The 14,646-nt window shown below is 41.1% G+C and overlaps 1 protein-coding gene across 1 annotated transcript; it reads right to left on the reverse strand.

Moving 5' to 3' along the window:
• Positions 1 to 1,289: 1,289 nt before the first annotated feature.
• Positions 1,290 to 14,466, reverse strand: pcsk1nl (proprotein convertase subtilisin/kexin type 1 inhibitor, like). Its single transcript, XM_067593435.1, has 5 exons — positions 14,181 to 14,466; positions 4,921 to 5,176; positions 3,982 to 4,225; positions 3,719 to 3,826; positions 1,290 to 2,983 (listed from the first exon to the last, which is right to left on the reverse strand). Exons 1-5 carry the CDS (start codon positions 14,232 to 14,234, stop codon positions 2,587 to 2,589), a joined length of 1,059 nt encoding a protein of 352 aa, XP_067449536.1. The 5' UTR covers positions 14,235 to 14,466; the 3' UTR covers positions 1,290 to 2,586.
• Between the last annotated feature and the right edge of the window lie 180 nt (positions 14,467 to 14,646).

The following is a 14,646-nucleotide window of genomic DNA, read 5'->3' on the forward strand; positions in this document are numbered from 1 at the left end:
TCGACTGTACTGCTGAGATGCAGCAGGTTTCCTCGCTGCTAGCTAAGCTTATGAATGAGCAGGAGGCAGCAACCGGCAGGGCAATGGCTTGCGGCGGCCTCTTGGTCGACCCCATCCACCTATCAGGTTCTATTGCATGAACATGACAGTCAGCACTTCATTTGCTGATTGTGTGCTGGGCTCCATGCAGTAGGACATAGCTTAACTTACCATGCCTCTGGGCCCTTGGCTCTTGCAAGAATGGATCCTGGTTTAGATTGATGTCATTGTCTAGCATCTGGTGGGGCCAGCTAAGCCTTGGTTGCATTTTGCACCCAGGTCAGGTGTGTACATCGTGTATATAGTTCCTTTATTTGAGTACATGGGTGACCGGTGGAGGTGACGTCTCTGCTGCTTCATGCTCCCGCAGGTGCAGCCTGGTCTGCTTGGTTTCCTTGCAGTGTGTCTTACAGAGTCTCTGTACATATGGAATATGTAGGGTGGAGAGATAGTCTCAACGCAAAAGAGAACAGAAGGTTAAATTGTAACCCAGGTTCTCTGAGTGGAGCGACTCTCTCTCCAGCTCCACACTGCTCTGAAATAATCAAGGTTAACCGAAGAGGCCATGTATGTGTGGTGTTTTCATAATCATGTGTTGCCAATCAGTGCGTAGCCACCACAGGTGATGTGTCTTAAAGAATATCCCTGTCTGCTGCATTTGTTGAGGTCGGTCGCTGTACATATGGAATATGTAGGGTGGATGTGGTCTCTCTACTCAGAGAACCTGACCAGGTGTGTCCTTACAGAATAAAGGTGAGAAAAAAATGCAGCTCTTAAGCTTCATATTTGTTGAGGGCCAAAGTTAATTTTTTCACCTCTGAAACAGCAGTTGTCAAAAAAAGTCTCACCTCAAGGTCCATTTAGTAGCTATTCTGGGGCTTTTGATCATATCACATGATCTTCATCAGTAGATGGAGTTGCCCGGTCCTCTTATAATGTCCAAATTTGCATTTTTTTGGAGCACTATATGACTTTAACTTTCAGGTCAACATGGACAGGAAGTCATTACAGTGACTCTGCGGTGAGATTGTTTTAACCCTTTACAGTAACATTAGATCCTGAAAACTTCACATCTCTGTTGATCATTTAATAAATCATCAACAGCTGCTATGAAGAAAGGAAATAAAACTGTTGTTTTGTAAAATGCTGACCAGGATGTGTCACAGATTAAAACAAAGTTGTCTCATATGTGTGAAAGCTGGTAATCTTTGAATGTTTGCAGTAGAGAGAAGGACACAGACAGATGACAGTGTGGTGGATACTGACTTTAATTCAAATAAAACAAGAGTGTTTTTGTTTCACCACAGACAGACGTGATCACACTGACAGAGCTGCTGCACACAAGCTGAAGTACATGAACACATCAAGAACGAACCAATCACAAAGCTCATGAGCCGTCACCATGGTTATTGTCACTGTCCATTATCTGTCTGAACAGATTCACACTGATGGATGGAGCTGGAGTCAGTGTGGAGCAGTTTTTAGTTTTTCAAGGTAAATCTTTAAAAATGTGACTTTTTATAGAGAAGGAGAAAAGTGGTTGGGGGGGGGGGGGCCCAGAGAGCATTGCTGTAAGAAATAGCCAATCACATAGCTTCAGGTGAATTGAGAGAACATGTTGGCTAAATTCACAAATATGAGTCATCTCACTTTTGGATTTTGGATCAATTCAGCAACTGTGGAGCCGCTGCTGAGGCTTATGGGTAATGTAGTGTTTCGGGCCATTGCACAGACCAAACTCAGGGAAGGAAATATGTAAATTTTGTAGTTATTATAGTTAAAATAGAGACAAAGTTTATTGGGAGGAATTTCCTTAAAAGAACAGTTCCATTTAAACCCAAATAAATATGAATTCACTGTTCATTTATTATTGTAAACTTTTATTTTTCATATACGTATGTTGAATTACTTTTTGCCTGTAGACAAATTTCACATTTTTGCATGTTCAGCTAATTAAATCACTCTTTAGGTCAGTGTTTTTACAGCTTTGAAGTGTTGTGTCCTGCAGCACAGTATCTACAGTGTGCAGCTTACAGCACAACTATCCTGTTGTTGTTAACAGAAATATTTATGTTGTAAAATCTTCTGAGTATCCAAAATAAGCCTGAATGTGTTTTAAAAGATATTTCAGTGTTTTTAATGTAGTTGTTTTTTTCACTTTCTAATTTCACTTTCTTGTCACAATGCTTTGTATTTCATTAGTGTTACACTAGTGATCAGTTGAAATACACCAATTCTCTATTAGATCAATAATTTGTACCAAACGATATCATCCTTTTAGGAGACGTTTTGGGATTATATAAGGAAACTACAAACCCATAAAATAAACCTCCCTGCTCTTCACTTCACTCCTCCATCACTTCATCATTTGTCCTCATTTTAACAACAAACAACATGATCAGGTACGTTTTCACCAAAAGCAGCAAAAACATAAAATACAGAAACAAAAAATGAAAAACCTGAAAGACAATGACAGAATAAACCTCCTCCTCATCCCTCCTTCACCTGTTCTCCCTCCATCCTTCCTCCTCTCCTCTCCTCCTCTTCTTACTCCCTCATATACTCTAGAATCTGATCAATTAGTATTTGGGGGTCGTAGTTCGGGGCAGCTCTCCTCCGGCGCCTACGACTCCCATGGTTCAGTTCTTCCATGGCGGTGGTTGCCATGGTATCGATGCGTTTCATCCTTTGCAGCCCGGCAGCAGGGTGGAGCCTCTCCTCCTCCTCTTCCTCTTCCTCTTCCAGCCTCTTCACCCTGAGTAGAGGGGGCTCGTTGCTAGGCGCCGGAGGGGCCATATCGTCAAGGGAACGTCGGGTTCTCCTGTGGGCGGAGCTAGCAGGTTCAGCTGCTGTGACAGACAGGTCCCTCCTCATTCGGCGACTGGAGGAGATAACCTGGGCGTTGTCAGGGCCAATGCTGGACAGTATCCTAGCAACCATACGTCTGAAAATGAGAAGACACAGGTAGGCTACCGTTAGTGGTCCTATTTCTTTATGTGAAGACTACATTTCCCATCAGCCCACTGCCTGAAGAAGTACCACACCAATCACAGGCCTGATTGGCTTCAGAAAATAAGTGCAAAAACACTTTATTCACCCAAATTTACTGGAAATAGATTGATTTCCCCAAACAAATACTCTACTGATAAATTGATGATAAAATGATTCACAAAACAGATTTAAAAAAATGAAATCACAAAAGCATGACGGATGATTCAGGCCACTTTAGGATAAAAATCTGAGATTTCAAGAATAAAGACAAAATATTTTTGTGGAAAAAAAAGCTGCAATAGAGTATGTTCAGAAAAAAGTTGTAATTTGTCAAACAAAAATGTTGTAAATGTCCAGGAAAAAAAAAAAAGGAGCATGTTAAACCCTCATAAAAAAAAACCCCTCATAAAATATGGTAACATATCCAGAAAAAGTCATAACATGTCAAAAAAAATCTTTTTCTCAAGATTGTTCATGCGAACAGTTACCCTACAAACATGTGCTACATAAAAACCAAAACTAGGTTCTAAAAGAGGCTAAAATGCTGCAGAGTTGGTCACAAATATGAGTTCACACCTACCAGACAGACTTTACCATCACACCTTTGATCCGTTGTTATATAAGATAATAACAATGATTAGTATAATTTTAGTATCGACTTTCTGTGTCTCAGGAAATGACTGATCACCTCAGAGTGTCCTGGTCTCTGTTCAGTCTGGATGAAACTCGCCCCGCCTGCTGGAGTCTCTCCTGTCTCGCTCTCTCCAGCAGAGCCTGAGCCACCTGAGGCTCCATCCTGCCAATCACAGGTCAGAGCTTCAGTTATTCAGAACTCTGATTACTGACAAACCTCAAGAGACTCAATTAGTGTTAAGAAGGATTAGAAATTCGATAAGTGGATTCAGACTCAATAAAATACTGTCAAACCCCAACCCTCGCCACTCTGGTTACCTGTCTAGCAGAGCCTGAGCCAGCTGGGGCTCCAGGAGGCCCCACCAGGCAGCTGGTGGCCTCCCCATGCTCAGCCCCCGCCCCGTCTCATCGTAGTCTGGGGGAGCCGGGCCCTGGAAGTCCCCTGGTGGCCCCTGATCGTCCTCCTCATCCTCCTCCTCCTCAACCACCTCCACGTCTCCTGGACCGACCAATCCCGCATCTTCTGCCTCATTCAGTAGGCGGAGCAGAGAGGCCAGGTAGGCTGTGAAGACATTTGATTGGTTAGTTAGTTGAGTCTTTGTCGTTCTATTTCTTAAAAACAAATGAGCTGATTATTCATGATGTTTTCATAATGAAGTGATTCATGGAAAAGATTTTAAAGTCCACAAAAATACAATGGATTGTTTGGGGAAAAAAACATAATATTTCATGAATAAAGACAAAATATTTGACAGAAATTGTCATAGTTTCTGCAAAAACTCAGGATACTATGTAAGTAGTTAAAATATTTTAAGGGTTAGTTGTCATATTTTGGGAAAAAAATTATATTTCAAGAAAAACATCAAATTTGTCAAGCAAAGTGTTTTCAGAAGTTTTAAGTTGTATCATTTTGGGAAAAAGTCATAATTTGTTCATTATAAAAGATGTAATTTGTTGAAAAAATTATGTAATATCTTGTGAAAAAGATTTTAGGGAGAAGTTGTATTATACTGAGGAACAACTTAAAATTTAGAAAAAAGTCGTAATAAATGAAAAAGGCATAAAAAATTACAAAATTTGGTGGTGGTGGGGGGGGGGGGGGGGGGTTTATGATGAGAAAAATTACATAATATTTTTCCCCCAAAAACTCATAACATGTCAAGAAAAATTCTGCTAAAAATATTTTTAGAGAAAAAGTTTTTGTTGAGAAAATGTTGGTCAGGATTAATTGTGTATAAACAGATTAAAGCTCTCAACCTGCCCGCTGCTCCTCCTCCTGCTCCCGCCTCTGGTCTCTCTCCACCAATCGCTGCAAGGCCTGGTCCAAGCCCCTCCCCCTCCAGTCGTCTGACTGGTAGTAAAGGTCATTGGCTCCACCTCCTCCCTGCGCGGCAGGATATGACATCATCTGCTCTTCGTAGGGCAGCAGGTTACGGACATCCCTGCGCTGGCGTCTGGCTCCGCCCACTGACACATCCAGGCCACGCCCACCACCACGAGCTGCGGGTAGAGACTGAGCAAGAGAGAGACTCGTTACCTGTCTTACACAAGGGAGAGGAAGAGTAGCCCCACCCCCTCACCTGTACAAAGCAGGTGTCCTCATTTTCTTTAAGTTTTATTGTGTTTAACATGTAAAGACCCCATGAGGCTTTAACAGCGTGCCAAAAGTTAAGACTTTTAATTTTACTCCTTTGTTTCCTTCAGAGAATTCTGTTCAGAAACAGTAAATATTTCTCAAGTTTCAGTCCTTGAACATGTTATTTTCTGCACAAAAACAGAATCTGTATCTGCTGCTATGCAGACGACACAAAGCTCTATGTATCTGCTTCACCCGATGATCTGAACCCTCTCAGTCTCAAAAACTACTGATGGGATGGTTCAAATTTGTCTTATATACTTAAATAAGAACAGGACAGAAGCTTAAACATGCCTCATGTGGTTTTCTGTCCAGGTTCTGTGAGATAAATGAGGATCTACTGCTGAACTGGACATCTGAACACCTGAGAATATTAGGTATATATTAGTAATATTGGGTTAAATGATCACTTTGTTAGTGTAGAAATACTTCACAATTCACCATTTTTCAAGTGTGTCCAAAAACAACAGTCAGGTGTTCATATTAACAGTGAAAGAGGTTTTCCTCACTGTAATCATTCCTCCTGTTCATACTGGACATTAAAAGATCCTTCAAATGTGCTTTCGATGTAAGTGATGGAGGCCAAAATCCACAGTGTGTCCACACAGTCATTTAGTGCAAAAATGCATTTAAAAGTCTCAGTGAAGCTTATATGAGGCTTCAGCAGTCTGAGTTAGTCATATCAAGTGGATATCTGACACATTTACAGTCTTTTTAGCATCAAATTCCCTCTTTGTGTTTCTTTGGACAGTGTTTCCCTGTTGAGCTTCGGTGGAAGTTTAGTAACAAAAAGAGGGACTTTGGCACTAAAAAGACTGTAACGTTGAAAGCTCCTCTGAATGAGGAAATCTGTCCACATGTATAGACGTCATCTGAACTGCACCACCGCTCCGGGTCAGAATTACTACAGCCACCAGATGGCATCTGTCATTCCTACTGTGACTATATGTCGTTTTTGAGCGACTGATATTATGATCTGTTGTGTCGTTCTTCTTGAGAGGAAAGTCTTCTGAATAGTATTTAATATAGTCCAACCATTTCATCCATCTTCTTCAATACTTTAATAAATTGCTGACATATTTTTTATGAGGAGCTTTTTCTTCAACTTTTTCTGTAAAGCATTTGAGCATCTTGAAAAGCTCTCTGTGAATGTTTTGTTAATCGTCTTCTTCTTATCGTTGTTGTCGTTGTTGTTCTTATCATTAACACCCTATCATCAGTGTATGGGCGTTTCCTGCTGTTGGACAAGACAGAGACAGCAGACACACAAATGAGCACCACTCAAGTTGAAATAAAATCTGCAATATCCTTTAAATTACCAGGATAATGGACATTAAGAAATATCATTTCCACAAGTGGGAAAATTTTGTCATGATCTCCAGATAAAAGAAAATCTGAATTTATTTCTGCAGGCGAACGCGGCTGAAGACGAAGAACAGATGATTTATTCGGTATTCACTGTCTTCACCTCCCACTCATCATCACTGCACTTCCTGTGAGTCACAGCTGAGTCACACACACACTCTGCAGTTTGTCGTCCTGATATGATGAGTAAAGTTTCATCTTGTTGAATGTTGTTCTGCTGCTGTGCTGGTGTTTCTCATCCTGACCACAGATTATTTATTGGTGCTAGAGGCACTACTCTGCAGTCAAATCTTACCACAGTTATCTGACTGCATAACATGGCCAAAAGTATGTGGACAGCTGAATATATGTGACAATGTAACATGTGACGGTGACTCCACGCTCCTGATATCAGTTTTTCCTCCAGATGTTGGAACTTGCAGAGATTTTCATTCAGACAGTAGAACATCAGCGAGGTCTGTCCACATAATTTTGGTATATATATAGCCTCTCCTCCTCGGGTCGATGATTGACATGATTTGGTGAGTTATGCTTTCTGGTTTCTGGTTGTTTGACCTGCCCATTGAGTCAATCAAACGCTCACATAACAACGTATTCACCAGTGGTGGAAAATAACTAAGTACATTAACTCAAGTACTGTACTTAAGTACAATTTTGAGGTACTTCTACTCTACTTATTTCCATTTGATGCTACTTTATACTTCCACTCCACTTAATTTCAGAGGGAAATAATATTTGACAGCTTTAGTTACTTTTAAGATGAAGATTTGACACAATGGATAATATAAACAAGTTTTTTAAATACAACATATTGTTAAAGATGAAACCAGTAGTTTCCAACCTTTCTGGCTTTTGATGTCTTACAAAAAGCAGTGTGTAGTCGGGGTCACATTTCACATGTCTATGAGTTGTTAACAGCTCCACCAAATAGTGATTTTTCCCTCTAAACTTCTCACATGGTTTCATTTCAATAAATGAAGTAAAAAATGGATCAGCATCTAAAGCTGGAACATGTTCCCAAGGTTTTCTGCCCACGTTATGACATACATGAAGATCTACAGCTGAACCGAACATAAAACACCTGGAAGCCTCAGCAGTTTAACAAAGATATTTTAAATTTATTGTGTTAGTATTCAACAACTACATTTCCCATGAGTCTTAGCTGCAGGCTTCTGACTGTGAGACGAGTGCAGCTCTAAGCTGAACAGTTTACACCACATTAAACCACCGTGTGTGTTTGTGTGTGTGTGTGTGTGTTTTATGAGGGTTCTGTCAGTGTCCAGGGAGACGTGCTGTTGCCATGGCAGCGTAACGAGCTGGTCTGTTCCTGCCTACACTAATTTGATTGGTCGTCTATGTGTGTGTGTGTTTGTGTAAAGGGATTGTATGTCCTTTTTTGTGAGGACTAGTTTGAGTTTTATCCATCGCTGTGACATTACGGCTGGTCCTCATTACTCATTACTTTTTTATTCTGTTATTGGTTAAGAGCAGATTGTCCTAGAGGGACGTCCTCTGCACATAGAATCAATGTCATTGGGCATTGTAAGTTTTTAACAGTTTAGCAATGATGTGAGCTTTATCTGGATTAATAAAAGTTTTGAAGGGTTCATTATTGACTCACACATCTTCATCATGGATGCAATATCCTCATACTTATGGTAAATTCATGCTTGATATGAGCAGAGCATCATCCAGTCTCACGAGAATACACGCAGTTGACCACAAGAGTTGAGAACTGAAAATGAGCGGCTCGCTGAGTTTGAAAAGCAACAGGAACAAGAGGACAGAAATGGAGCAGATATAAGGCTGTTGTTTACTTTTAAAGTTTGCTTGTATGTTCTATAAAGCTCATTAGTATTAGCATTAGCCTGCATTAGCATTAGCCTGCATTAGCATTAGCCTGTTGCAGCCTCAGTGGAAACTGGAACAAAGTGCATCAGATGGAATGAAAAAAGTTAACAATTCAAATTGTTAGATTATCTACAAGAAGTTGTACTTTTGATGATAATCTGTTTCTGTGTTGTTTATCCTGATGAAATAAAGTTGCACGTTAATATTGATACAGTGTGTTTCTGTAAAAATGACTACATGTCTTGTATTAACTAAGATAACCTACTTGATGTGTTTGGTTATATATGATTCATTATCAAGAGTATCTTGAAAGTGACACATTGTTAAGATGTATAACAGATGTCTGGGTCAGACAGGATGTTGGTTGGACCATTTTAGCGCATAAAGCATATTAAGTTGTTCATCTGGACATACAGGATGTATAAAGCTGCAGATTGCCTACTGAAGGATGTCCAGCTGACAGCTAGGTAACGTCGTCGGCACAACTGTCATCTTGGAACTATTTTTTGTGTTCAGAAGGCAGCGATGGAGAGTGATGTTGCTGTGAAGGAGACAAAGACTGATGGAGTTTGATAAAGAGAAGAGATGGAGACAGATAGAAAGACTTAGAGAGCTACTGATCGATCAGGGTGATCCTGTCTGACACTTAAGGCTTCTCAGATTTAAATCAAACACAAGTTTGTATGTCTGTACTTCTGAGGACTACTTGGTTGTATCACAGTACTGATGGAGCTCAATAAGACCGACTTCTTCGTTTCATGGCGGTATGGCGTTTACAACTACTCAACAGTCTGAACCATAACCTGTATGGTGTAATGTCGCCCATTGATTTACCTTCCAAATAAGGAGGGCAGGGTGTTGTCCTTCACGCTGTGGGAACACGCCCCACTACCTCAGACCAAAATGAATGTTAGCTTACTGGGAACACCAAGCACTGAACACTTGGCCAACGTTAGCTACTTTAGCTAAATTGTGCTAACAGGGCAGGTGTTTATAATCAAGTAACATTAAACTTAGTGAAATAATGGGACAGTAAGAGAGCAGCAGGTGAGCCAACTGTCAATCACCACCCACACAGCAGACATCAAAGCTACTTTAAGTCTTCAAATCTTATTAATGGAGCAATGATTTCCAAAATGACCACCAGAACACTGATTAGAGGGCCTGAATTTAGAGATTGAGACCATAATGACTCATTGAAAACAATGATTGACTTAGTATTTGTAGAGAGAAGTTGAGGCTTTTTGAATGGGAGTCAGTCGGTGACATTGCACTTAAAGGTACTTTCATATTGGCTTCAGCCTAACAGGCTACAAGTTATTTTCAATGGAAGCCAGTGACATGAAGCTATATATTGACAACACTTGTTGCTGCCTGACAGGCATGATGTGCGCAGTTGAGCTGGCCTCAACTTTTTTCAGCAATCCAATGATTTGGTGAAGCATCAACCAACCACATTTTTCTTTCACCATGTCCACTCCCCTTTTCTCTCCCCATAATTCCTGTTCTGTTCCATCTAAAAAATGCCGTTAGCCAGTTCCCTGTGCTATTTAACCCTAGCCTTTTTGTTTACCATGACACTAACAAAAAAAAATGTTTTAGTCACCTGGTCTAAACAGTGAGTGAGCAGTCTGAACAGTGAGTCAGCTGTCTGAACAGTGAGTCAGCAGTCTGAACAGTGAGTCAGCAGTCTGAACAGTGAGTCAGCAGTCTGAACAGTTAGTCAACAGTCTGAACAGTTAGTCAACAGTCTGAACAGTTGGTCAACAGTCTGAACAGTGAGTCAGCAGTCTGAACAGTTAGTCCACAGTCTGAGCAGTGAGTGAACAGTCTGAACAGTTGGTCAACAGTCTGAACAGTGAGTCAGCAGTCTGAACAGTGAGTCTGCAGTCTGAACAGTGAGTCAGCAGTCTGAACAGTGAGTGAACAGTCTGAACAGTTTGAACAGTGAGTCAGCAGTCTGAACAGTGAGTCAGCTGTCTGAAAAGTGAGTCAGCAGTCTGAACAGTGAGTCAGCTGTCTGAACAGTGAGTCAGCAGTCTGAACAGTGAGTCAGCAGTCTGAACAGTTAGTCAACAGTCTGAACAGTTGGTCAACAGTCTGAACAGTGAGTCAGCAGTCTGAACAGTTAGTCCACAGTCTGAGCAGTGAGTGAACAGTCTGAACAGTTGGTCAACAGTCTGAACAGTGAGTCAGCAGTCTGAGCAGTGAGTGAACAGTCTGAACAGTGAGTTAACAGTCCGAACAGTGAGTCAGCAGTCTGAACAGTGAGTCTGCAGTCTGAACAGTGAGTCAGCAGTCTGAACAGTGAGTGAACAGTCTGAACAGTTTGAACAGTGAGTGAACAGTTTGAACAGTTAGTCAGCAGTCTGAACAGTGAGTGAACAGTCTGAACAGTGAGTGAACAGTCTGAACTGTGAGTCAGCAGTCTGCACAGTGAGTCAGCAGTCTGAACAGTGAGTCGGCAGTCTGAACAGTGAGTGAACAGTCTGAATAGTGAGTGAACAGTCTGAACAGTGAGTCAGCAGTCTGAACAGTGAGTGAACAGTCTGAACAGTGAGTCAGCAGTCTGAACAGTGAGTCTGCAGTCTGAATAGTGAGTGAACAGTCTGAATAGTGAGTGAACAGTCTGAACAGGGAGTGAACAGTCTGAACAGTGAGTCAGCAGTCTGAACAGCGAGTGAACAGCTTGCACAGTGAGTGAACAGTCTGAATAGTGAGTGAACAGTCTGAACAGTGAGTGAACAGTTTGAATAGTGAGTCAGCAGTCTGAACAGTGAGTCAGCAGTCTGAACAGTGAGTCAGCAGTCTGAACAGTGAGTCTGCAGTCTGAACAGTGAGCAAACAGTCTGAGTAACGAGTGAACAGTCTGAGTAACGAGTGAACAGTCTGAACAGTGAGTGAACAGTCTCAACAGTTAGTCAACACTCTGAACAGTGAGTGAACAGTCTGAACTGTGAGTGAACAGTCTGAATAGTGAGTGAACAGTCTGAATAGTGAGTGAACAGTCTGAACAGTGAATGAACAGTCTGAACGGTGAGTCAACAGTCTGGACAGTGAGTGAGCAGTCTGAACAATGAGTCAGCAGTCTGAACAGCAACAACTAGAATATAATAATAATCATATTACTAATAACGTAACTGTAGAAGAAGAAGAATATATAATGATGATGATGATGTCGATGGTGATGACCATGATGATGATGATGATGATGATGGTGGTGATGCATCTCCATTGTAGAAGTAATTAACCAGCAGGCTGTTGACTGTTTTTCTCCTCGCTGTGAGCTGTCGACTCTTTAACTGAACAGATATGAGGTTCAGTCTTGTGGAAAATGAAGCAGCTTTAATTTCCTGCTGAAGTGTTTTTATGTTTGTCAGAGATAAAGAGACACAGTCAGCAGCTGCACACACACACACACACACACACACACACACGCACACACACTGTGATTTATGACTGTGATAACTCTCAGACTGCATCAGTTCAGATTTATGATGCAAAGCTTTCAGTACAACAGGAGGTTTATACTCTGTGTGATTATGAGACATCAGCAGGTCTGATATGATGGAGAAGAGGAGGAGGAGGAGGAAGGAGCTAATGAGTCCTCTGAGGAGCATCGCTCTGACTTGCGGCAGAAATTAGAGCTCTTTATGGATAGAAATACCTCAATAATTATGCTGATGCCATACGCACATCCATGTCTTACTGTGAGAAATATGTTTTTCATTAAGCAAAAGAAGAGTTTGTCTGATTAAAATACATTCTGAAACTGGAGAAATTATTTAAATAATCATATAATATATCAACAGAGAGGCAGCTTTTCCCTCCACGAAACCTTCTTGTCTGTGACAGACTGAGTTTGTTCCATCCAAGAGCTTTAATGCATATTTTCAATTTGCACATTAAAAAAAAGGAGTGGAATCCTAAAAAAAAAGTGTTTGTTGTTGTCTGAGGTATAAAAGTAGTTGTCTGGATAAAAAGCAAATATAAACAGACTTAGTGAATAAATGATGACGTACATGAATGATGTGACTTAAACATCACTGCAGAGATGAAAACATCAGATCTGTGTGGAGCGATGAGGAGACTGTTCCTCAAATGAATACATGAAACAAACAGAAATGTCGTATTTCCATCACGTTTTCCATCGTTTGAGCTTTGACTGCTGCTCTTTTAATGACGTCATCTCGTTTTGTCTCTTCTTCTTCTGTGATGGCATCAACAGCAGTGGATGGAAAAAAGCATTCACTACATTTTATTTTGACCATTTTCTGAAAATTTGATTAAAATTTGCTCTACATTAGAATGAAACCTGGCATGTAGAGCATATTTAAGGACAGGTTCTCTTTTTAAGTCTGAACATTGAAACCTGTTTTTCTTGCTGTAATCATTCCTCCTGTTAATACTGACCATTAGAAGATCCCTTCATAATGACCTTACAATGGAAGTGATGGAGGACAAAATCCACAGTCCTCCTTCTGTGCAAAAATGTATTTAAAAGTTGATCTGAAGCTAATATGAAGCTTCAGCATCCAAATGAGTCAAATCAAGTAGATATCTTTCAACGTTACAGTCTTTTTAGTGCCAAAGTTCCTCTTTTTGTTACTATACTTCCACCTGCAGCTCAACAGGGAAACACTGTCCGAGGAAACACAAAGAGGGAATTTGATGCTAAAAAGACTGTAAATGTGTCAGATATCCACTTGATATGACTAACTCAGACTGATGAAGCTGAATAGAAGCTTCACAGAGACTTTTAAATGACTGTGTGGACACACTGTGGATTTTATCCTCCATCACTAACATTGAAGACGCTTTATTATCTAAGTTGTTTTTATTAAAACTGCGACTAAGAGTGGTGGACGCCCAAAATGTCCTCACTGTCAAGATCTGAAATTGGTTCTCACAAATATAGAAGAACAGAAGTACACACACACACACACACACACACACACACACACACACACACACACACACACACACACACAGCAGCCATCAGGTGTCAGGAGACCTACTGTAACCTGTGTAATATATGGCCCTGTTGCCGTGGGTTACTGTCTCCTGTCGCTATGGTTACCAGGGGCTGAAACGTAATGTTCCTCCTGTGAGCTGCACACACAAATACACACACGCACACACACACACACACTGACTCACGTTTGTCTTTCTGTCCCTGTGAGGACCCGTAATGACATAATATGATCTCCAGCTCCCAACGCAAACCTGAACCGTCATAAATAAATGCCAAACCCCAACTCCTACCCCCAAACTGAACCCTAAAACCAAATCTTAACCTTCAAACAGACCAATGAAGTAGTGAAAAGGCTAAAATGTCCTCACAGCGATGGTTTACAACGGAACTGGTTTTTCACAAACATAAAAGCAACACAAGCACACACGCACGGATCATCAATAAATCAATAAAAATAATAAATTAGATGTAAACAGAACAGACATAAATGCAGATAAACATCAGACAGAGATAACCTACATAACAGCGGGCAGGTAGATAAATAGCAGCGACATCATTCTGCATCACTCGCAGGTTACCATGACGACACGACATGACGATAAACGAACAAACATGCCACATACATGTTAATCTGTCTCTCTCTGTATGTATGTATGTATGTGTTGACGGTGTGTGTGTGTGTCGTCCTACCTGAGCGGTGTGAATCAGAGCGGTGCTGAGCAGCAAGAGGCCGAGAGACGCCATACTGACTGAACACACACACGGAGACACACTGACTGAATCTACATCCACCGGAGCTGATAACACGGAGAGAGGAGGAGGAGGAGGAGGAGGAGGCGGAGGAGAGAGAGGAGAGGAAGGAAGAGATATTGAGTGATGGGGAGGAGAGAGGGCGGCGCTATGAAATGCATCACATCACTCCAGTTCTCAGATCATTACATCGGCTTCCTGTCTGTCAAAGAATTGATCATTTGGTCTGGATCAGGTCTGCTTTCTGTCCCCAGAGTCAAAAAACTAAACCCGGAAACGCAGCGTTCAGTTTTTTATTCTTCATATCTGGAACAAACTCCCAGAAAACTGCAGGTCTGCTGCAACTCTCAGTTCTTTTAAAGGTGCAGTATGTAGAATTTAGTGACATCTAGAGGAACAGACTTGG

Source organism: Thunnus thynnus, chromosome 6, assembly GCF_963924715.1.
Source record: "Thunnus thynnus chromosome 6, fThuThy2.1, whole genome shotgun sequence".
In the NCBI taxonomy this organism is placed as follows: domain Eukaryota; kingdom Metazoa; phylum Chordata; class Actinopteri; order Scombriformes; family Scombridae; genus Thunnus; species Thunnus thynnus.